The following is a 25,311-nucleotide window of genomic DNA, read 5'->3' on the forward strand; positions in this document are numbered from 1 at the left end:
GTCTCATGGGCCGCACTCTGAACCCAGCTGGGTCGCATGGGGCCCTGGGCTGCAGGTTGCCCACCACTGCTGTAAATTGATGCCTGATCCTTCATTCAGTGGCCCTAATGTACGGGAAGAAGGATCAGCCGATCACCTACGTTGCAGTTGCTTTCTGTCGAGTAGACGGAGCAGGTTCGAAGGAGCTTGTGTTCCGGCTCCGAGTAATCGCTGTCCACGGAGCAGGCGTCAGGAGGGATGGCATAATCGCTTTCAGAACTGACCGAGGACATCGAGACCCCTGCAGAGAGAGAGAGAGAGAGACGGTGATTTCTCCCGCAATCATAAACTGTTTCCATCACATCCAATCACAGGCCTTAATGATGAGCAGTTAATGAAGGGATTAGAACTTATGGCCAGAAGAGTCAGGAATCAGGATAGAATCCATGGAATCCTTACAGTGCAGAAGGAGGCCATTTGGCCCATCGAGACTGCACCAAATGACATTTCCACTCCATCTGACGAAGGAGCAGCGCTCCGAAAGCTAATGGTATTTGCTACCAAATAAACCTGTTGGACTTTAACCTGGTGTTGTTAAAACTCTTACCGTGTTCACCCCAGTCCAACGCCGGCATCTCCACATCAGGTTAAAGTCCAACAGGTTTATTTTGTAGCTTTTGCTACCAAATATACCTGTTGGACTTTAACCTGGTGTTGTTAGACTTCTTACCGGGTTAACATAAACCAGGAATCTTGTAGTGCCAAGAGCACTTGCTTATAGCCCAACCATCCAATCAGATAGATGCTGCATGGGCCTACTCTGTAAACCCAAGCCTCACACTCTGACCTTTCTCAATGCTCCAAGTGTACAGTGGATTAAATCCAACTACAATCTTGTCAAGACTCGTTTCAATTGTGGCTATGTGACAAAGCTGAAGTTTGCTTGTCACCTAAATGACCTCAGCACTGGATAGGTCCCCCAATTTACTCACCGTTCTGTGAGCTATTTGTAGATTTTATATTTTACATAAAGGTGGAGAGGGTCTCTTCACTGTAGTCAGCAACTGTTCATAACATGGGTTAGATACAGTGTGGAGTGTCCACAGCACTAACACCATCAAACCTCTCCAGGGTCCGTCAGCCATCATGGCCCCCACACCCCTTCATTGTGCCACCTCATTCCTCTCTGACAAAAGTCTCCTACAATGCTACCACTTTGTATCTGCCTTCCATCACCAATCACTATTGCTGGGCGGCACGGTGGCACAGTGGTTAGCCCTGCTGCTTCACAGCGCCAGGGACCCGGCTTCAATTCCTGGCTTGGGTCACTGTCTGTGCGGAGTTTGCACGTTCTCCCCGTGTCTGCGTGGGTTTCCTCCCACAGTCCAAAGATGTGCGAGTTAGGTGTATTGCCCATGCTAAATAGCCCCTTAGCGTCAGGGGAACTAGCTCGGATAAATGCATGGGGTTATGGGGATAGGGCCTGGGTGGGACTGTGGTCGGTGCAGACTCAATGGGCCGAATGGCCTTCTTCTACACTGTACGGATTCTATGATTCCCATCTCTGGGTGTATGCTCCAATACAATTAAGGTTCTTTCCAATGTCAGCCCTTGGCCCAGTACTGGGCAGTCGGTTAGCTCAGCTGGCTGGATGCCTGGTTAGTGATGCAGAGCGACGCCAACAGCATGTGTTCAATCCCCGTACCGACTGCAGTTATTCAACCTTGCCCCTCGCCTGAGATGTGGTGGTCCTCAGGTTAAACCACCACCAGTCAGCTCTCTCTCCCTCAAAGCGGAGAGCAGCTCCCTGTCATCTGGGACTATGGCGACTTTTTACCTTCACTCTCACCTCAGAGTCAGAAGGCGGTGGGTTGAGTTCCACTCTAGAGAACTGGAATACGTACACTTCAGCGCAGTACTGAGGGGTCACGGCACTGTTGGGAGGTGCCGTCTTTTCGATGAGGCACCATCTGTCCTCCCTGGCGGTTGTGAAAGATCCCATGAAATGATGACGAGCAAAGGAGTTCTGCCCAGCATCCAGGCCAACATTTATTCCTTGGTGGTGAAACAGATTGTCTGGCCATTAAGGGCGCTGCTCTTTGTGGGAGCTTGCTGTGCACAATTCAGCTACTGCGTTTCCAACTTTGCAACACTTCAAAAGTATTTCATTGGCTGTGAAGTGCTTTTGGGCGGCACGGTGGCACAGTGGTTGGCACTGCTGCCTCACAGCGCCAGGGACACAAGTTCAATTTCAGCCTCGGGTCACTGTCTGTGCAGAGTCTGCACGTGCTCCCCGTGTCTGCGTGGGTTTCCTCCGGGTGCTCCGGTTTCCTCCCACAGTCCAAAGATGTGCGGGTTAGGTTAATCGGCCATACTAAATTGTCCCTTAGTGTCAGGGGGATTATATGAGGTAAATGCATGGGGTTATGGGGCCTGGGTGGGATTGTGGTCGGTGAAGACTCAATGGGCCAAATGGCCTCCTTCTGCACTGTTGGGATTCTATGGAGGTTTTGACAGGCGCCACATAAATGCATGTTCTTTATCTTTTACCCGCTGTGGACTGATGCCAGCCACTCAGTTTCCAGCCCCGTTAATTGCCTACCTCTTTTCACAGCTCGGGGGCTCCCAGGGCCGCTGTTCTTCCTCGGCTCCGATCCCACGGTGGATGTTCGGAAGCTGGCTTGGGAGCTGCTGTCATCGTCAGATCCCGAGGACTCATCCGGGAAGGGAATGTTGCTGATCTGTGTGGCTTTCTGTGGGGGGGGGGAAAAGAATCCGTCATTCATTTTGGACAAACAACATCAGTTAAAAATGTCCGACCCCCAACCTTTCACTGAGGGCCTAAAGCTTCAGGCATCGGAGTAGAGAAATATCCAGGCTGTGCCTGAGCCTCCTGGAGCTAAAACTCCAGGATGGGCTTGGAGACTCCATGTTCAAAACCGGGAGAAATATCACCACGGAAATTTAAACAGGATTGTTTGCTGTTTTCACTTTCTATTGAGTACTTTCAGTCATTAATTGTAAAACTATGGGAGATGGGGGAAAATCAGGCTATTTGAGAGACAGAATACCAGGAGCCAGTTTTCTGTACGTTCAGTGTAGGAAGGACAAGGAGTTCCAAGGATGGACATTTCTGACCTCGAAGGGGACATTGGGCTTTTGGGGCAGGACCCTCATTTGAATTTTCTTTCTCCGTTTCCCGCCTGGCACCTGGCCAGATTCAGAGGCTGCGGGGAAGGGGAGGCCAGCAGGGGCTGAGGGGAAGGGGAGGCCTGCAGGGGCTGAGGCGAAGGGGAGGCCTGCAGGGGCTGAGGCGAAGGGGAGGCCTGCAGAGTAGGGAGGCCAGACGTCCGGCTTTAGGCCGGACAGTCTGGCTTTTGAGCACTCTGTCCTCCGTCCGGCGCCACCTCGAGCCGGACGTTAATTTGTCCTCCTTTTTTTGGGTCTGAATAAAAAAGGGCAGGCGCTCTTTCCGCAGGATTTCCGAAGTCAGCTTCATTCGTAGAGTGCCCGAAGGCCGGTGACGCAACCTCCGCGCCTCCGAAGATGATGCAATGCTCGGTCGGAACGCAGCGCCCTCGGCTCATTCCGATCGGTGGCCGAAGATGAGTGGGGAGTGCTCGGGCGGGCGGTGACGTTCTCGGCTGTGTGGAGGCGTTTGCCGAAGCTGACGCAATGGGCGAGTGTCCAAGCGCTCGGTTGTTTCTGGAGGGAAGCGAAGATGAGTCGGGGGGAGCTCAGATGGTGACGCGATGACATTCTGGTCTGAGCCAGCACATTGCCGAAGATGACGCAGTGGGGGGGGGGGGGACGCGGGGAGGCTGGCTGAACGGATGTTGTCAGCGCGTACGCGCGGCTGCCATCTTTGTCCTCCTTTTTGGAAATGGCCACCCTACTGCAGAGGCTGAGGGGAAGGGGAGGCCTGCACTGCAGGTAGGGACTGGAGTAAAGAAGGCAACAGCGACACCCACATTCTGAAGCTGTTAAGTGGCTGCAAAAACCTGAGGCACAACCTGCCTTGTAACAGCTTCACCACAATGCCAGCCCTCCCTTTCCTACGGAAGGGGAACATCTCTCCCCAGTGGCATGGTTCTGAAGGGTTCGGAAAGTCCTAACTCAGTTCCCTGGGGGTCATATAAAGTTAAAGTTTATTTATTAGTGACACAAGGAGGCTTACATTAACACTGCAATGAAGTTACTATGAAAATCCCCTAGTCGCCTGTTCGGGTACACTGAGGGAGAATTTACCATGGCCAATGCACCTAACCAGCACGTCTTTCGGGCTTTGGGAGGAAACCCACGCAGACATGGGGAGAATGTGCAAACTCTGCACAGACAGTGACCCAAGTTGGGAATTGAACCCAGGTCCCTGACGCTGCGAGGCAGCAGTGCTAACCACCGTGCCACCATACCACCGTGCCTGGTCAATATACTTTTGTAAAACAGTTTATGGTCTTACCCCTTTCAAAGTGGTGTAGACGGGAATGGTCACGTTCTTGTAAATGAGGTGCGTGAAGGGTCCAGAGCTTATACTCGCGGGAAGATTTGACACTGGAGAGAAAAGTGCAGGAGGTTAGCACAACGATGAAGGTTTAGAGCTTAACCTGTGCTGGTCTAAACTGTAACCAGTCCTCACACTGCGCTTTCTATCTGACTTCTGGGCAATCCCCTACACTCTAACAGTGAGGAGAATTGGAGACTTGCCCTTGAAGCCAAGACATTTGAGGCACTTTAAGTCTGGCAGGCAAACTGCAGGGCACCAAACAGGCTTGTCACCAAATCAAGGCCTCAAATATCAGGTCAGGGTAACCTCCAGCAATGTAAGGGATCATGGGGGAGGGGTGAGGTTCCTGGGGCGCAACCGATTAACTTTACAGCCTCCTGCTCCTCCAAGGCCCGTGAACATAATTCAACACTTACCTTTACTGGGCCTTTTTGGTTCTATCACCCGTGAGCCTGGTCAGAGTGAGTTCCAACCAGAGTGCCCCCCCCCCCACTCCACCTACCCCCCACACCGCCCCCACCCCCCCCAAAAAAACCCAGGATCGCGTTCCAATTTACGTTGCAGGACCTTGATTTTCATATTGAAACAAGTGGACACTTTTGACACCCAACAGGAGGCCCTTTCAAAATGGAGGCACTGCTACCACTCTTTAGGCCTCTGGGCCCATTGTGAGGTCGCTACCTTGCCGCTAATGCTAAGTGAAGACCAGTCAAGATGGAAGGCCCTTTATCACTTAGGCTGAGAATCTCTGGAGGGGTGTGGGTCTCATATTAGCACATATCTCCAGCTTGGTTCTATTGGGAAATACAGTGCCAGAGCTGGCAATCAGACTCGTCTATAGCAATCGAGAATCAGAGGGATGTGAGTCCCATTTAGCAGTGTCAGCAACAGAGGTTAAACCCTGTCTGATAATCAGTTAGCCCTCGTTCTCTGGTGACACTGAACTGAGTGTGGGAAAGGCGGGCCCCACAGGAAGGGGTGTCTAAGGCAGAGGAGGTTTATATTTCCTTGTAGGGCCTACTTTCCTGGTCCTCCTGGACCCACAGGGGATAGTAAAAACACACCAAAATCAGACCAGGTCCTGGATCTGACCCCAAAACAATACCAGGCCCTGGATCTGACCTTGGGGCCAGACCTGACCCCGGGACCAGACCAGGTCCTGGATCTGACCCCGCGACCAGACCAGACCCTGGACCTGACCCCGCGACCAGTCCAGGCCCTGGATCGGACCCCAAAGTAAGAAGTCTCACAACACCAGGTTAAAGTCCAACAGGTTTATTTGGTAGCAAAAGCCACACAAGCTTTCGGAGCCTTAAACCAGACCAGGCCTTGGATCTGACCCCATGATCAAACTAGGCCCTGGTTTTGACCCCGGGACGAAACCAGGCCCTGGATCTGACCCCAAACCCAGACCAGTCTCGGATTTGCCCCCAAAACCAGACCAGGCCCTGGATCTGACCCTGGGACCAGACCAGGCCCCGGATATGACCGCAGGACCAGACCAGGCCCTGGATTTGACTCCAGGATGAAACCAAGCCCTGGATCTGACCCTGGGACGAGACCACGTCCTGGATCTGTCCCTGGGACCAGACCAGGCCCTGGATCTGACCCCAAATGATGTGGAGATGCCGGCGTTGGACTGAGGTAAGCACAGCAAGAAGTCTCACAACACCAGGTTAAAGTCCAACAGGTTTATTTGGTAGCACAAGCTTTCGGAGTGTCACTCCTTCTCCAGGTGACTCACCTGAAGAAGGAGTGACACCCCGAAAGCTTGTGCTGCCAAATAAACCTGTTGGTCTTTAACCTGGTGTTGTGAGACTTCTTACTGTTCTGACCCCAAAACCAGACCAGGCCTTGGATCTGACCCCGGGATCAGACCAGGCCCCAGCCTGCCTGTTTGGCAAAGGACCAGACCAGCTTTGGGTGGGTGGCTTAGCTGGCCTTCGGAAAACCTGGATAAAATCTCGGTTAGTGGGATCTGGGCAGCTTACAGGCAGATAGGTAACCCGGGTGATTTTAACCACCATTTTTTTACCGTCCATCATAGAATCATAGAATCCCTAAAGTGCAATGGAGGGCATTCAGCCCATCGAGTCTGCATCAATAACAATCTCACCTAGGCCCTATTCCCATAACCCCACATATTTACCCCACTAATCCCTCTCGTCTACACATCCCAGGACACTAAGGGGCAATTTAGCATGGCCAATCAACCTAACCCACACAACTTTGATTGTGGGAGGAAACCGGAGCACCTGGAGGAAACCCACGCAGACACGGGGAGAACATGCAAACTCCACACAGACAGTGACCCGAGGCCGGAATTGAACCTGGGTCTCTGGCGCTGTGAGGCAGCAGTGCTAACCACTGTGCCACCGTGCCGCCCACGGTTTCTGTGAGGAGTGTGGGCAGGGTTACAATCAGCCCTCCCTACGTTAGGTGTGAGGTGATCTGGGATAACAGCTGCAGGGATGGGCACTGAACCCTTTTATCAGTGAGATGGGCACCAGAGATAAAGTTTATTTATTGGTGTCACAAGTGAGGCTTACATTAACACTGCAATGAAGTTACTGTGAAATTCCCTAGTCACCACACTCCAGCGCCTGATCGGGTCAATGCACCCTAACCAGCACGTCTTTCGGACTGTGGGAGGAAACTGGAACACCCGGAGGAAACCCACGCAGACACGGGGCGAACGTGCAAACTCCACACAGTGACCTAAACCGGGAATTGAACCCGGGTCCCTGGTGCTGTGAGGCAGCAGTGCTAACCACTGTGCCACCATGCCGCCCCATATCCGGAATAATCCGGGAGTTCAGCAATTGCTGCCTTCGGCTGTGAAGGGGACAGAGAGCGTCACGAGATATCCAACCCAAAAATGGCCAAGAGACACATGTAATATCTGACGAAAACAGACTCATCTCTGCCAAGGCCTAGAATTCATCTTCCCCTGCTGTCTCTTTGATTCCTTCGATTCCTTCTGTTGGTTTCAGGCTTTGAAGTTGAGCTTGTGAGGATTTACCAGTAAACACAGCCCACATTCCTTGGGCTTAATTACAGGGGAAAGCTCTTCCTTTTATCTGGGATGTGAAGCGCAGGGACGGTGCTGGGGACTGCTGCTCCTGTTGGCTAGCTGCAGGGTTTCCCAGGGACAGCTGTGCACGAGTCAGCATCAACACCCTGTGCGGCCAACTGCAAGAGGCTTCTTGACCTCACAAGTGGACAAGTAGGGAAGGCCCCCCCCCCCCCCAAAAACCAGGCGTCCCAGCCGGATGCCTGGAGGGGCCACCCACTCTGCACAAAGCAACTCCACTCAAAGGAGGCCTCGCTGAAGTCGCCAACTCTGGTCAGACAGATTCCTGAAGGTTTTATCACAACACACCGTCCCCTGGCCCTCCTGCCCTCCATTCCCGTCTCCATTATCTCGATAAATAATGAGCAACAAAAATGGTCGAAGAGAATGATACTAAAAATAAAACACCCAATATAGTTTCTCTGCTGGATCTTTCTCTCAATGCCCAGGAAATTAATCTTCAATTTCCTGAAGACTCTCGGTCAATCCTGGAGGGTTGGCAACCCCAGGCCTCAGGCCTGATGTAAATTCGCATGGTGGGGCAGGGGGGCACTAAGCCCGGTTACAATTTACTGACAGAAATATGCTGTTCACGCACACCTGTGCATACACTTGGTAAGCATGGGATTTACTAGGATGCTATCTTGATGGTTTGAGTTATAAGGAGAGATTGGGACCTTTTTCCCTGGAGCGTAGGAGGCTAAGACGTAATCTTATAGAGGTCTATAAAATAATGAGAGGCATAGATCAGCCAGATAGTCAATATCTCGTCCTAAAGGTAGGGGAGTCTAAAACTAGAGGGCATAGGTTTAAGGTGGGAGGGGAGAGATACAAAAGTGTCCAGAGGGGCAATTTTTTCACACAGAGGGTGGTGAGTGTCTGGAACAAGCTGCCAGAGGTAGTAGTAGAGGCGGGTACAATTTTGTCTTTAGAAAAGCATTTAGACAGTTACATGGGTACGATGGGTAGAGAGGGATATGGGCCAAATGCGGGCAATTGGGACTAGCTTAGTAGTAAAAAAAAAAAGGCAGCATGGACAAGTTGGGCCAAAGGGTCCGTTTCCATGCTGTAAATCTCTATGACTCTATCCACCAGTAGAATCATAGAATCCCGACAGTGCAGAAGGAAGCCATTCGGCCCATCGAGTCTGCACTGACTCTCCAAAGGGGCCGACCTTCTGCCCTATTCCCATAACTTTGGGCATTTACCATGGTTAATCTACCAAACCGAGACACTGTGGGACACTGAGGGAGAATTTAGCATGGCCAATCTATCTAACCGGCACGTCTTCTGGACTGTGGGAGGAAACTGGAGCACCCGGAGGAAACCCACGCAGACATGGAGAGAACGTGCAGATTCCGCACAGAGAGAGACCCAAGATGGGAATCGAATCTGGGTCCCTGGCGCTGTGAGGCAATGTGACACCGTGCCATCCACATCGTCATCAGCCCACAGCATGTCACATGGGACTTCACAGAGTCCAGCTATAGCTCAGAGCGAAGCACTGAGGGAGCACTGAGCAGCGCACTAAGAGAGTGTGGTACTGAGGGAGCGGCGCACTGAGGGAGCGGGGCACTGAGGGAGCGGCGCGCTGAGGGAGCGGCGCACTGAGGGAGCGCGGCGCTGAGGGAGCGCGGCGCTGAGGGAGCGCGGCGCTGAGGGAGCGCGGCGCTGAGGGAGCGCGGCGCTGAGGGAGCGCGGCGCTGAGGGAGCGCGGCGCTGAGGGAGCGGCACTGAGGGAGCGGCACTGAGGGAGCGGCACTGAGGGAGCACTGAGCAGCGCACTAAGAGAGTGTGGTACTGAGGGAGCGGCGCACTGAGGGAGCGGGGCACTGAGGGAGCGGCGCACTGAGGGAGCGCGGCGCTGAGGGAGCGCGGCGCTGAGGGAGCGCGGCGCTGAGGGAGCGCGGCGCTGAGGGAGCGCGGCGCTGAGGGAGCGCGGCGCTGAGGGAGCGGCGCTGAGGGAGCGGCACTGAGGGAGCGGCACTGAGGGAGCGGCACTGAGGGAGCACTGAAGGAGCGCGGCACTGAGGGAGCGGCGCTGAGGGAGCAGCGCACTGAGAGAGTGCGGCACTGAGGGAGCGTCGCGCTGAGGGAGCGGCGCTGAGGGAGCACTGAAGGAGCGCAGCACTGAGGGAGCGGCGCTGAGGGAGCGGCGCGCTGAGAGAGTGCGGCACTGAGGGAGCGTCGCGCTGAGGGAGCGGCACTGAAGGAGCGGGGCGCTGCGGGAGCGGGGCGCTGGGCGCTGGGGGAGCGGGACGCTGGGGGAGCGGGGCGCTGGGGGAGCGGGGCGCTGGGGGAGCGGGGCGCTGGGGGAGCGGGGCGCTGGGGGAGCGGGGCGCTGGGGGAGCGGGGCGCTGGGGGAGCGGGGCGCTGGGGGAGCGGGGCGCTGGGGGAGCGGGGCGCTGGGGGAGCGGGGCGCTGGGGGAGCGGGGCGCTGGGGGAGCGGGGCGCTGGGGGAGCGGGGCGCTGGGGGAGCGGGGCGCTGGGGGAGCGGGGCGCTGGGGGAGCGGGGCGCTGGGGGAGCGGGGCGCTGGGGGAGCGGGGCGCTGGGGGAGCGGGGCGCTGGGGGAGCGGGGCGCTGGGGGAGCGGGGCGCTGGGGGAGCGGGGCGCTGGGGGAGCGGGGCGCTGGGGGAGCGGGGCGCTGGGGGAGCGGGGCGCTGGGGGAGCGGGGCGCTGGGGGAGCGGGGCGCTGGGGGAGCGGGGCGCTGGGGGAGCGGGGCGCTGGGGGAGCGGGGCGCTGGGGGAGCGGGGCGCTGGGGGAGCGGGGCGCTGGGGGAGCGGGGCGCTGGGGGAGCGGGGCGCTGGGAGCGGGGCGCTGGGGGAGCGGGGCGCTGGGGGAGCGGGGCGCTGGGGGAGCGGGGCGCTGGGGGAGCGGGGCGCTGGGGGAGCGGGGCGCTGGGGGAGCGGGGCGCTGGGGGAGCGGGGCGCTGGGGGAGCGGGGCGCTGGGGGAGCGGGGCGCTGGGGGAGCGGGGCGCTGGGGGAGCGGGGCGCTGGGGGAGCGGGGCGCTGGGGGAGCGGGGCGCTGGGGGAGCGGGGCGCTGGGGGAGCGGGGCGCTGGGGAGCGGGGCGCTGGGGGAGCGGGGCGCTGGGGGAGCGGGGCGCTGGGGGAGCGGGGCGCTGGGGGAGCGGGGCGCTGGGGGAGCGGGGCGCTGGGGGAGCGGGGCGCTGGGGAGCGGGGCGCTGGGGGAAGCGGGCGCTGGGGGAGCGGGGCGCTGGGAGCGGGGCGCTGGGGGAGCGGGGCGCTGGGGCGGGCGCTGGGGGAGCGGGGCGCTGGGGGAGCGGGGCGCTGGGGGAGCGGGGCGCTGGGGGAGCGGGGCGCTGGGGGAGCGGGGCGCTGGGGGAGCGGGGCGCTGGGGGAGCGGGGCGCTGGGGGAGCGGGGCGTGGGGGAGCGGGGCGCTGGGGGAGCGGGCGCTGGGGGAGCGGGGCGCTGGGGGAGCGGGGCGCTGGGGGAGCGGGGCGCTGGGGGAGCGGCGCGCTGGGGGAGCGGCGCGCTGGGGGAGCGGCGCGCTGGGGGAGCGGCGCGCTGGGGGAGCGGCGCGCTGGGGGAGCGGCGCGCTGGGGGAGCGGCGCGCTCGGGGAGCGGCGCGCTCGGGGAGCGGCGCGCTGGGGGAGCGGCGCGCTGGGGGAGCGGCGCGCTGGGGGAGCGGCGCGCTCGGGGAGCGGCGCGCTCGGGGAGCGGCGCACTCGGGAGCGGCGCACTCGGGGAGCGGCGCACTCGGGGAGTGCGGCACTGAAGGAGCACCGCACTGAGAGAGATGCTACCTTTGAGCTGCGAGGTTAAATCGAAGGCCCTCTCAGGTGGATGTGGGAGGATTTTATAGCACTAGTTCAAGTGCAAGGAAGTTTCTCCTCTGTCCTGGCCAATATTTATCCCACAGCCAGCATATAAAACCGATTATTGTTCTCGTAACGCTGGTTATGGGATCTTGCCGTGCACCAATTAAGTGTTGCATTCCAATGACTTCACTTCAAAAGTATTTAATTGGTTGTAATGTCTTCAAGTTGGAGAAGGTGCCATAGGAAGGCAAGTCCTTCCTATAACAATACCAAGTGAAGAGGCCTCACAATCAGTTGAGGTAATGGGTTTCCCAGTATTCCTCTGTGCTGGGTAGGGTATGGGGCCTCACCAGCTGAGCACTGACTGAATGATTCTGCCCTCATACCCACCATCTGAGAGCCACATAGCCGTCCGAGCCCACAGTTGAGGAATGGCACCTCTTGAATAGCTGCACTTACGTCTCTTCGGGGAGCTGCTTCCGAAGGTCACCTCCGACATCCTCATGCCAGACTTGGCCAGGGCGTAGATCCGACCCTCCTGTAAAGACAAGGACCAGTCCCTGAGTACAAAGCTCATACGACTCATCTCAAACCACAATCTCCGTTTGAATAAGGGGCAGAAAAGTATAACTATTTAACCAGGAGTTGTGGGGGGGTCTCACTTACCGCGGCACCGTGGATAGGACACTTTCTCCTGAGTCAGAAGATTGTGGGTTCAAGCCCCACTCCAGGACTTGAACACAAAATGTGGGCCAGCACGGAGGGAGTGCTGCTCTGTCAGAGGCGCGTTTTTCAGATGAGACTTTAAATTGAGGCCCTGTCCCATGGTGTGACTTTGAAGAAAAGCAGGAAGTGTTCTCGTCGCAGTCGTGGCCATTATTTATCCCTCAGCTGACATGGCCAGAACAGATAACGTCACCCTGATCAGAGTGCGGTGTGTGGAATCTTGCTGTGCGCGGACTGGTTGCTGCATTTCCTGCATTACATTTCATCGTTTGCAAAGAGTTTTGGGACCTTCTGAGGTTGTGAAAGTTGCTGAGTGAATGTATTCCTTTCTTAACCAGACACTAACCAAGAGCAACCATGCACCCACACAATGGAGAATGAGCTATCCGTCTGCCTATCCATCGTAGAATTGCTACTGGTCAGGTTTTCCATGTTGGTTTATTCCTGGTGGAGCTTTTCCTTTACTTCCTTTCAGTTTCACCTTTGCAACTGTGTTCCCCTCCCACTGTCTCCCCTTGGGACAGGGATTGTGGGTTCCCGGGACTGAGGATTGCAGGAATAGCCGCACGTGTGGTCGGAGCTGCAACACAGTCTGACCGTCTCCCAACCTCCAAAGCAAATAATGAGCAGCACAATGGATAAGGAGCGGGGGAGTTGGGCTAGTTGGAAATAGCCAGCACGGGCGCGATGGGCTGCATGGCCTCCCTGTGTGTTGCCCATGAGAAACAAAAACTGAATGCTTAAAAGAGCTTAAGAAATACAGAGCTGGGGCTTGTGCCGAGCTGGACACTAGAGGAGAGGCACTGAACGAGGGTTATGTAACTGACTGTGTCAAAGGTTGCAAAGAGGTCAAGATACAGGTCATTTCTGTTGGATTATTTTTAGCGATTACAGCATAAAGGCCAAGGAATGGCTCTGAATTTAGTGCCTGGCAGCACTGGGTGTGAACATGGCACAGGCACATACACATACAACACACATACAGTACACACACATACAACACACATACAGTACACATACATACAACACACATACAGTACACATACATACAACACACGCAACACATTCATACACACACACAAAATCACTCACATAAAACACATACACACGCACACACAATCACACATAAAACACACATATATGCACACGCATACACATAAAACACATACATACAACACACATACAGTACAGACATACAACACGCGCACACATTCATACACACACAAAATCACTCACATAAAACACGTACACACGCACACACACAATCACATAAAACACACATATGCACACGCATACACATAAAACATATACATACAACACACACATAAAACACACGCATACATACACAAACACGTACACACACACGCACAATGGACACAGTTTAATTTTGATATGTCAAAAGTGGGCAAAGCAAATGAAGATTGAAGTCAGAATATTGATATCAGGGTGATCTAAACAGTCTGGGGGTATGGTCTCTGCAGAAGAGACTAAGAGGTGACCTGATAGAGATGTTTCTATTTATCAAGTATTGATTGGATAGATGTAGCGAGGCTTCCACGTGTAAAGGAGCCAAAAGTAGGAGTGATGAATATAGGATAAAGACAATCGGAAATCCGGGAGAAACGCTGTCACCCAGAGAGTGGGTGGAATGTGGAAGTTGCTACCACCGGGAATGGAGTCGACGTATTTCAGGGAAGCTGGATAAACACGAGGGAGAAAGGGGTGGAAGGATATGCTGGTCGAATTGGACAGCGAGGGGCGGGAGGTGCCTCAAGTGCAGCTTGAGCACTGGCAGGGAGCCGTTGGGCTGAGTGGCCTGTTTCTGTGCTGTAGTTCCTACATAGTCACACGTGACTCATGATGAATAAGATCTGTTCAACTATTTGCTCTGCTAAATAGGACTGAATTTTGCCACTTTGCCACCCCCCCCCCCCCCCCCCCCCCCCCTCCACCCCCAGGCTTGTAAAAGGGTTGGTTGCCATGGCAATGGCGTACGCCTGCCCCACAGGTATTGGTCTTGAGGCTGTGGAGGCCAGGGCCAAGTGTCTCGGTCACTCAGTGAAACACTGACGGCCTGGTGGCCAGGCGATGGAGGTGGATACCCGGATTTAACCAATTAAAACACAATGGCCGTTAAATGGCAGTGGACAAGCTGACCAGTCAAGGTGAAGCACCCATTCGTGTAAAACGCAGCCCATATTTAAATGATTCCACATATAGAACAGCCATCCGATAGGGAGTACTCATTATACACCAAAGCCACGTAAACCATGAGTCAGTTTCCCAAGGAAGCTCAGACATGTAATCCCAGTAATTGGTGTTTTCCTGTGTTTCGGTTAAAAAAAAACTGCCTGTATTTAAGGATTCAGCCAATCATCTCCTCAAGTCGGGAACCACATAATCACCTAGTGTGTCTCCGTGGCGACTCCAGGCAGTGGTCCTGGGGTGAATGGGAGAGTCGGGGGCAGTTTTGGTCAGGAGCTGGCGGTACACTCTTGAGGAGGGTGGATGTGCCCCCTGGCTGCCTGGAGGATCTGGGAGAGTAAGCAGCTCAGTTTAAGGGTGCTGACTAGTAAGACTACCCAACCATGTACCAGATAGATAGGTCAAGATGCCAACTCACAATGTGATACCAGATGCTCATTGTTCACCCATGATGATCCTTTTTTAAAAATCTTCATCCTTTCATGGGCATCGCTGGCAAGGTTGGCATTTGGTTGTCCATCCTAAAATTGCCCTTGAACTGAGTGGTTTGAGGCCATTTCAGAGGGCAGTTAAGAGTCAACCACATTGTAAAGTAAAGTTTATTTATGCATGTCACAAGTAGGCTTACATTAACACTGCAATGAAGTTACTGTGAAAATCCCCTAGTCGCCACACTCTGGCACCTGTTTGGGTACACTGAGGGAGAATTTAGCATGGCCAGTTCACCTAATCAACACGCCTTTCCAACTGTGGGAGGAAACCGGGGAGTCGGGGAGAACATGCAGGCTCCACACAGACAGTGACCTAAGCTGGGAATCGAACCCAGGTCTCTGGCGCTGTGAGACAGCAGTGCTAACCACTGTGCCATCGTGCCACCCCATATTCCCTAATTGGCCTTGAACTGAGTGGCTTGCTGGGCCATTTCAGAGGTCAGTTGAGAGTTAAGCACATTGCTGTGGATCTGGAGTCACGAGTAGGCCAGACCGGGTAAGGACGGCAGATTTCCTTCCCTAAAGGACATTAGTGAATCAGATTGCTTTTTACAACAATGGTTTCATGGTCACCATTACTTAGACTAGTTTTTAATTTAATTATATTTAAATTTCACCAGCTGCAGTGGTGGGATTTGAACCCATGTCCCAAAGCATTCCTCAGAGCCTCTGGATTACTAGTCCAGTAATATTAACACCAGGCCACCATCTCTCCTGCAGCAGGAACAGGACCACTTCTCCCAGTCCAACCCCAATCCCTCACCAGCCCCCTCCAGCCAGCCCATCCTCACCCAGTCAGGCCTACATGTGACTCCAGACCCACAGCAATGTGGTTGACTCCTAACTGACCTCTGAGATGACCAAGTGAACCACTCAACTCAAGATCAATTAGGGATGGGCAACAAATGCTGCCCTTGCCAGCGATGCCCACATCCCATGAAAGGAATTGAAATAAAAAGTTGTCTCCTCCATTCATTTAGTCTCACCTCCCTTCAGTTGCTACGTTTCCGAAACCCAGGAAACCCAGAAAAAAAGTAAGTCTCCTCCTGACTCCCCAAGCCTGTCCATCATCTACAAGGCACAAGTCAGGAGTGTGATGGAATGCTCTCCACTTGCCTGGATGAGTGCAGCTCCAACAAGACTCAAGAAGCTCAACACCATCCAGTGACAAAGCAGGATTGGCACCCCATCTACAAACATTCACTCCCTCCACCACCGACGCACAGCAGCAGCGGTGTGTACCACCTACAAGATGCACTACAGCAATTCACCAAGAGTCCTTTGACAGCACCTTTCAAATTCATGACCTCCATTGTCTGGGGCAAGGACAGCAGCCGGTACCTGGGCACACCACCACCTGGAGGATCCCCTCCAAGGCACTCACCATCCTGACTTCGAAATAGATCACTGTTCCTTCACTGTCTCTGTCAGAATCCTAGAATGCCCTCCCTAACAGCACTGTGGGTGTACCTACACCATATGGACTGCAGCAATTCAAGAAGGCTGCTCATCACCACCTTCTCAAAGGCAATTAGGGATGGTCAATAAATACTGGCCAAGCCAGCAAGACCCACATCCCATAAATGAATAACAAAAAATACTTATTTGAAGTCCACACAGGACAGTAAATGTGGTGATATTTACTAATTAATACACTAATTAAGGCCAGAAGAATGGTTTACTTGAAGGCATGTAGCTTTGTGGCTAAGATCAAGCGTCAGATCAAGCCCAACATAGGTGTAATGCCTCATCTTGTCAGCTTGGATCTTGTTTGTCTCTCTGTGGGGACCTTGAATTGGATTCAATTGGAGTTTGAATTTGGTTTTTGGAGCAAGGAATGGATTTGGCTTTGCCGGATCCACTCTGAGAATTGGCTTTGTAACTTTAAGAATGGAGTAAAAAAATGTAAACCACAAAGTGGATGCATTGGAACTGAACGTCTGCATAATCCAGAAGTCAAATACCATATTAACCCTTCACCTACCCCCCCATCCCTCCAACTCCCACCCCACTGCCTCCACTCTCCCACTGACACTGTCCCACCCCATCCTCCCTCACCCCACCACCCTCACAACCCCGGATACTGGGGGAGGGGTGTTGGGGGAGGGAAAGCGCTGTTAAACAGGAGATGAGAGAGTGCATGCTGTTATACTGGGGTGGGGAGCCCCATTATACTGGGGCAGAGGGAGGGAACTCTGACTCTCTTAATCTTTGGGAGGGACAATAAATGATGGCCTAGCGAGTGACACCCGCTTCCAGTGAAAGAACGAAAAAATAAAATCCTTGGGAGGGATGTGCGCCATAGCCCTGGGAGGCCGAGCCCCGGAGGGCCTAGCCCTGGAAGACCTAGCCTCGGGAGGCAAAACCCTGGAAGACAGCCTCGGAAAACATAGCCCCAGAAGGCCTAGCCCCGGGAGGCTTAGCCCCAGGATGCCTAGCCCCGGGAGGCCGAGACCCAGAAGGTCTAGCCCCAGAAGGCCTAGCCCTGGGAGGCAAAACCTGGAAGACATAACCTCAGAAGGCCTACCCTCAGTAGGCCTAGCTCCAGAAGGTCTAGCCCTGAGAGGCTTAGCCCTGGGACTCAAAACTCCGGAAGGCCTAGCCCCAGAAGGCCTAGCCCCAGAAGGCCTAGCCCCGGGAGGCCTAGCCCCGGGAGGCCTAGCCCCGGGAGGCCTAGCCCCGGGAGGCCTAGCCCCGGGAGGCCTAGCCCCGGGAGGCCTAGCCCCAGAAGGCCTAGCCCCAGAAGGCCTAGCCCCAGAAGGCCTAGCCCCGGGAGGCCTAGCCCCGGGAGGCCTAGCCCCGGGAGGCCTAGCCCCGGGAGGCCTAGCCCCGGGAGGCCTAGCCCCGGGAGGCCTAGCCCCAGGAGGCCTAGCCCCAGAAGGCCTAGCCCCAGGAGGCGAAGCCCCGGAAGGTTATAGATAACTTACAGTGGATTCCATTCTTATTGGAAGGGAGTTGTTTGCTGTTGTATTATGTCTATCATAGTTTGTGATTTCATAATTTATCATTATAAAATTATAACGTATGTTGGATTGTGATGTATTTTGATGAATTGTTTGAATAAAAAGGAAAGGATGGGAGGTATGCGCAGGCCTGAGGGTTGTTACATCGAGACGGCTGATCCATGGGGAGACGGATTTGGAATGTTGTGTGGGAGATGTTTAATCTTACCCACGAGGGGAAGCGATGTAAGGGTGGAGGTGGAGGTTTGCTGATCGAGACACGGTTGATGCTTTCAGAATCCAGCGCCTCCTCTTTCGACAGGGCTGGCGATGGGGGGCAGAGTTCCTGTGTGGGACAGACATCACACTCTTCAGTTTCCATCTGCTCGGGAATGTCGTCGATGTCTGTCTCCTGGACCTGGACGGGTTGCCGTGGGAACGCCATGGGTTTGAAGGAGCAGATGTCGATACAGACAATGTGGTTGAACCTCTCCACGCCGGGCTGCGGCTGGCTGTAGTGTTTCTTCGCCAGCTGGATGCTGTCCCTTGGCACCAATGGGGTCCTCACCTTAGGCAGAGTCATGCTGGTGCCAATGCTGCTTTCCTTGGCGGTGAAGGTGGGCAGAACGGGCCTTGGCGAGGGCAGCTTAACCGCCGGCACAGGGGCAATACCGGGGCTTAGCGCATTGGTCTCACTTGAGGAGGAGGAAGAGTCCAGCCTCTGTGAGCGGAGCTTGCTGCTGAGTTCATCGGATGAAGCATCCTGGTCTGTGGCTGGCTGCACGGAGCTCGGTGAGGCTGAAGCACTCTTGTTGTCCGCCGATGCTTTCAGTACACTGGGCTCTTTAGCCGTCCGTAATGGAGCCTGTTCGGCCCTCACTCCCTCAAGCCGGGAGCTGCTTTCCCTGTGACACCTGGCTGACCATCAGGGGATGACCCCGCAGGCTCCAAACTGCAGGCCTCTGTCCTTGCGGCCGCCTGGGCTGGACTGCAGCTCGGCTGATCCTGTGCAGCGTCAAGGCTCCCTTCCTCCGCCGTTACCCTGGAGCTCTGCTCAAGCAGCTCCTTCCGGTCCTCGGAGGGCAGCTTTGCCACCTGCTCGGGCTTCTCGAGTGTGGGGAGGACCTGTGGACTCGGAGGCACAGGAGAAGTTTCTGAGATTTCTGTCACATCTGCTCCTGGTCTCTTGCCTTGTAAATCTGTTGAATATAAAATCAGTCTCTGTTACTCAGAACCCCAGCAGTCTGGAACAATCAGTAACCGGACCCAGCTTCAACGATGTTGGAGATATTTCCTCAATCAACTGCTAATTGGGCAGTGAGTGCAGGCTTAACAAGGAGTGACAGAGGATTGGGAAATGACAGAGGGCAGGGGGGGGGGGGGGGTGTGACAGAGGGACAGAGGGCGGGGGAGTGACAGAGGGCGGGGAGTGTGACAGAAGGGGGGAGGGTGTGGACAGAGGTGGGTTGACAGAAGGGGAGAGGGTGTGGATAGAGGCCGGAGGTGGGTTGACAGAGGCTGGGGCGGGCGGGGGGGGGGGGGGGGGTGGGTTGACAGAGGGTGGAGGTGGGTTGACAGAGGGCGGGGGTGTGACAGGATGGGGGGCTGGGGGATGAGCAAGGGCGTGGTAGCAAGGGGACATTAATGGAGTGATGTTGGAAAATTTGCACGCTGGAGCTGGGTGTGGGGTTTATGGGTGGGGCAGTCATGGCAGATGGCTCCTTACAAAAATATGTATCATGCCACGGAATCCTCCTCCCCCCACATCACCCAGGAGAATATGTATCGTGCCTCAGAGAAGTCAAGTGCCTCAGCTGAGTGAGAAACAAGCACCACTGACACCGGCAGTTTCCCCAAGAAAAATTAATAGGTTTATTTGGAGTATTGTGTGCAGTTCTGGTCACCACACTACCAGAAGGGGGTGGAAGCTTTGGAGAGAGTGCAAAGAAGGTTCACCAGGATGTTGCCTGGTCTCGAGGGTGTCGGCTATGAGGAGAGGTTGAATAAACTAGGATTGTTTTCACTGGAAAGACGGAGGCTGAGGGGAGACCTGATAGAGGTCTACAAAATTATGAGAGGCACAGACAGAGTGGATAGTCTGAGGCTTTTTCCCCAGGGTGGAAGTGCCAATTACAAGGGGGCACAGGTTCAAGGTGAGAGGGGGAAAGTTTAAGGGAGATGCGCGGGGGATGTTTTCCATGCAGAGAGTGATGGGTGCCTGGAACGCGCTGCCAGAGGAGGTGGTGGAAACAGGCACATTAGCAACATTTAAGAGGCGTCTGGATGGGTTCATGGATAGGGAGGGAACAAAGGGATACGGGCTGAGTAAGGGCAGAAGGATTTTTAAAGTTTCGTTAGGGCATGATGATTGGCAGAGGTTTGGAGGGCCGAAGGGCCTGTTCCTGTGCTGTACCTTTCTTTCCTCTTGATTTGGCAAGAACAGCGTGACAGAAGCAGGCTTGACAAGAAGAAGGTTTGCAGAGAGGTATGTGTGAACACAAATGTGTTTAATACATGGGGGATTCTGCAGGAATGCGGTGTTTGAGGTAGAAGATCAGTTATGAGCAGAGCAGGCCTGAGGAGCTGCTTGGGATCATAGAGCAGTTATCGCACAGGAGGCCATTCAGCCTGTTGTGTCCTTGACAGTTCTCTGCATCAGCTAGTTCCACTCTCCTGCATTTTCCCAGTCGCCCTGCAAATGTTCTCTCTGGAGATAATCATCCAATTCCCTTTGGAAAGTCACGATTAAATCTGCCCCCACCACACCCTCAGACAGTGCATTAGGATCCTATCCATTGACTGTGTGAAACGAGCTTTCCTCCAGTCCCTCTGGTATTTGTGTCACTCCTGTTCAACTGACGTCCTCTCATTCTCAAACCTTCCCCCAATGGGAACAGTTTCTTCCTAACTGCTCTGTCCGGACCCCTCAGGGTTTTAAACACCTCTATCAACTCTCCTCTCAACCTTCTCTTCTCCAAGGGAACAGTCCCAGCTTCTCCAATCCATCCTCATAACAGAGGTCCATCATCGCTGGAACCATTCCCATGAATCCTTTCTGCACTCTCTCGAAAGCCTTCACATCCTTCCCAAAATGCAGAATTGGACACAAGTTGAAGTGGCTGAACCATTGGACTGTCTGCTTGAAGTTTATTTATCAGTGTTGTAAATGGGTTGCAATGAAGTTAGTCCAGCACCTCCAGCACCTGTTTGGGTACACCGAAGGAGAATTTAGCATGGCCAATGCACCTAACCATCATGTCTTTTGGACTATGGGAGGAAACCAGAGCACCCGGAGGAAACCCACGCAGACACGCGGAGAACATGCAAACTCCACACAGACAGTGACCCAAGCTGGGAATTGAACCCGGGTCCCTGGCGCTGTGAGGCAGCAGTGCTAATCACTGTGCCACTGTATAGCTTATTCCTTCTCTCATTTCTTATGTTCCCATACAGCCATGCATCAAGTCTACCATTAAAAGCAAGCTACTTGGACCCGCTGTAATGAACCCCATGAAAAAATTGGGGCTCATTTAGTATGTCGAAGGCGAGGACAGAGATTCATGCCGATTGTTCTTGCAATCTGAGAATTGAAATTGTGTCGATGAAAATCCGTCAGTTCTGACCCTTGCTCCATTTCTCTTGTTGCAAGAAACAGCCCAGGTGATGGATTGGCAGTGTCTGAATGGCCCAACTCAAGGTGATGGGCATTCCTACTTGTTAATCCCTAGTTATTGAATAACAAAGCACAGGATTACATTTCAGACCTGTAAATCTGTTACTGAGTTCCGCTGAGTCACTCAGTCAGGATGTTATGGGAAACGGTCAAACATTAAACCCCAAGATTAGATATTTCCAAAACCAACTAAATGTCTGTCTATTCAATCCCTTAGGTAGTGAGTTTGGTTGTTTTTCACCACAGGAGCCAATTCTATAACTGATGTTGTTGGGGAGTGAACCTTGGTAATATTCTTGTCAGAAGGTGAGAGCGACTGAGCTCCAGTACAGATTCATTAGTGACTTCCACTTATTTAGCATCTTTCACTACCTTAGAGCTGGGTGGCACGGTAGCACAGTGGTTAGCACTGCTGCTTCACAGCTCCAGGGACCTGGGTTCGATTCCCGGCTTGGGTCACTGTCTGTGTGGAGTTTGCACATTCTCCTCGTGTCTGCGTGGGTTTCCTCCGGGTGCACCGGTTTCCTCCCACAGTCCAAAGATGTGCGGGTTAGGTTGATTGGCCATGCTAAAATTGCCCCTTAGAGTCCTGGGATGCGTAGATTAGAGGGATTAGTGGGTAAAATATGTAGGGATATTGGGCTAGGGCCTGGGTGGGATTGTGGTCGGTGCAGACTTGATGGGCCGAATGGCCTCTTTCTGTCCTGTAGGGTTTCACTGATTCTATTACCGCTAACCTCTCCAGCTCTCTCGCCTCCTAAGGTGCTGCTTCACCTATCTCTTTACCAAGGTTATGATCAGCTGCCTGAACATCTCCTTCCGAGACTTGCTGTTAGTTTTGGTCTGACTTGCTGCTAAGCGCCTTGGGACACTTTCCAGTGTTATTATATAAATACTGGGTGTTGATACAGCTCTCTGTATCTATATTAAAAAATCACCGCATCTAGTCAGGCCCACTGGATTCTCACAGCCACACAAGCTAGTTCAATACAACTGATGGCTTCAAATTTATAAAACACAAGATATTGGGTGGAGTGCTGGCTGAGGTGAGAAGATCGGCACGTAGCCCTCCAGCAGCACAGCCGAGTTTTCTCTACAGATTTTAGCACACTCTGTTTCTGAGGGGGGTGGTTTTCTCCATCACTCTGGTAGGGCAGGGTGGGGCCTTTCTTTTCATTTCCCCCACCGGAGTATAATGGGCCACTCCGACCAATTTTACCCATTTTATGCAATCTCACATGTGATGGCTTAAACATCCATAACCTTCTCCAGTCCCGACACCCTTCCCTATCTCTGCAACCTCCTCCAGCCCCGACACACCTCCATATCACTGTAAACTCTTCCGGTCCCTACAACCCTCCCTATCTCTGCAACCTCCTCCAGCCCCTACTACCCTCCCTATCTCTGCAACCTCCTCCAGCCCCTCCACATCTCCATATCACTGTAAACTCCCCCAACCCCTACAACCCTCCCTATCTCTATCACCTCCTCCAGCCCCTACACACCTCCATATCATTGTAAACTCTTCCGGTCCCTACAACCCTCCCTATCTCTGCAACCTCCTCCAGCCCCTACTACCCTCCCTATCTCTGCAACCTCCTCCAGCCCCTCCACATCTCCATATCACTGTAAACTCCCCCAACCCCTACAACCCTCCCTATCTCTATCACCTCCTCCAGTCACTACACACCTCCCTATCTTTATAACTTCCTCCAGTCACTACACACCATATCTCTGCAACCTCCTCAGCCCCTACAACCCTCCCTCTCTCTATCACCTCCTCCAGTCACTGCACACCTCCCTATCTCTATAACTTCCTCCAGTCACTACATACCTCCATATCTCTATAACCTCCTCCAGCCCTACCTATCTCTGTTACCTCCTCCAGCCCCTGCAATCCTCCCTATCTCTGTAACCTCCTCAAGCCCCTACAGACCACCAAATCATTGTAAACTCCTGCAGTCCCTACAACCCTCCATATCTATGTAACCTCCTCCAGCTCCTACAACTCTCTGTATCTCTATAACTTCCTCCAGCCCCTACAGCTTTTCCTATTTCTAGAACCTCCTCCAGTCACTACATACCACCACATCTCTGTCATTTCCTCCAGCCCCCTCGGCCCTCCCTATCTCTGTAACTTCCTCCAGTCCTACAGCCCTCCCTATGTCTATAACCTCCTCCAGTCCGTACACACCTCCCTATCTCTGTAAACTCCTCCAGCTCCTGCAACTCGGGGCGGCACGGTGGCACAGTGGTTAGCACTGCTGCCTCACAGTGCCAGGGACCCGGGTTCAACTCCCGGCTTGGGTCACTGTCTGTGTGGAATTTACATTTCTCCCCGTGTCTTCATGGGTTTCCTCCCACAGTCTTAAAGACGTCCTGGTTAGGGTGCATTGACCCGAACAGGCGCCGGAGTGTGGCAACTAGGGGATTTTCACAGTAACTTCATTGCAGTGTTAATGTAAGCCTTACTTGTGATGAATAAACTTTTTTTTTCTCTCCCTATCTCTGTAAACCCCTTCCATTCCCTAAAACCCTCCTTATCTCTGCAACCTCCACCAGCCCCACATACCTCCCTATCTCTGTAACTCCTGCAGCACCTACATACCTCCCTATCTCTGTAAAACACTTCCATTCCCTACAACCTCCTTGAGCTCCTACACACCTCCCTCTTTGTAACCTCCTCCAGCCCCTACACGCCTCTATATCTCTGTAAACTCCTCCAGCCCCTACACACCTCTATATCTCTGTAATCTCCTCCAGCCCCTACACACCTCCCTATCTCTGTAACCTCCTCCAGCCCCTACACACCTCCCTATCTCTGTAACCTCCTCCAGCCCCTACACACCTCTATATCTCTGTAATCTCCTCCAGCCCCTACACACCTCCCTATCTCTGTAACCTCCTCCAGCCCCTACACACCTCCCTATCTCTGTAACCTCCTCCAGCCCCTACACACCTCCCTATCTCTGTAACCTCCTCCAGCCCCTACACACCTCCCTATCTCTGTAATCTCCTCCAGCCCCTACACACCTCTCTATCTCTGTAATCTCCTCCAGCCCCGACAACCCTCCTTATTTCTGCAACCTCCCCAGCCCCTATAATCCTCCCTATCTATATCACCTCCTCCAGTCACTACTCAACTCCCTATCTCTATAACTTCCTCCAGTCACTACACACCTCCATATCTCTAGAATCTCCTCCAGCCTCTACAGCCTTCCCTATTTAACATAGAAACCCTACAGTGCAGAAGGAGGCCATTCGGCCCATCGAGTCTGCACCGACCACAATCCCACCCAGGCCCTACCCCCACATATTTACCCGCTAATCCCTCTAACTACACATTTCAGGGACAATTTTTAACCTGGCCAATCAACCTAACCCGCACATCTTTGGACTGTGGGAGGAAACCGGAGCACCCGGAGGAAACCCACGCAGACACGAGGAGAATGTGCAAACTCCACACAGACAGTGACCCGAGCCGGGAATCGAACCCAGGACCCTGGAGCTGTGAAGCAGCAGTGCTAACCACTGTGCTACCGTGCCGCCCAATCTCCAGCCCCTGCAACCCTCCCTATCTCTCTAACCTCCACCATTCTCCACCCACCTCCATATCTCTGTCACCTCCTTCAGACCACACAGCCCTCCATTTCTCTAGCCTCCTCCAGCTTCTATATCATTCCTATCTACGTTTGCTCCTCCAGCCAAGTGACCCACTTCCTGACTCAGGAATAATATCACTGTTCATGGATCATCGTTGGGTTAAATTGCACCACTGAGCCAGCCAATGATGGCTCCAAGCCCTGATTCAGTGCGGTGCTGCTAGCTACAAGAAGAGACATTGAACCAAAGTCCCATCTAACCTTGAAGTGCTGGGTTAGAATTCTGCCCTCAATTCTCAGGAGCTCAGAGGCAACAATGAATTACTTTTGAGC

The 25,311-nt window shown here is 54.0% G+C and overlaps 1 protein-coding gene across 1 annotated transcript in view; it reads right to left on the reverse strand.

Moving 5' to 3' along the window:
- LOC144506987 (pleckstrin homology domain-containing family H member 1-like) overlaps positions 1–25,311 on the reverse strand; it is a 174,319-nt gene that overhangs the window by 70,924 nt on the left and 78,084 nt on the right. The window contains 6 exon segments of the mRNA XM_078233493.1: positions 141–280; positions 2,582–2,732; positions 4,439–4,530; positions 11,799–11,877; positions 17,933–18,609; positions 18,612–18,902. Coding sequence (XP_078089619.1) covers positions 141–280; positions 2,582–2,732; positions 4,439–4,530; positions 11,799–11,877; positions 17,933–18,609; positions 18,612–18,902 — 1,430 coding nt within the window.

This window comes from Mustelus asterias, chromosome 18 (genome assembly GCF_964213995.1).
Source record: "Mustelus asterias chromosome 18, sMusAst1.hap1.1, whole genome shotgun sequence".
NCBI classification, from domain to species: Eukaryota; Metazoa; Chordata; class Chondrichthyes; order Carcharhiniformes; family Triakidae; genus Mustelus; species Mustelus asterias.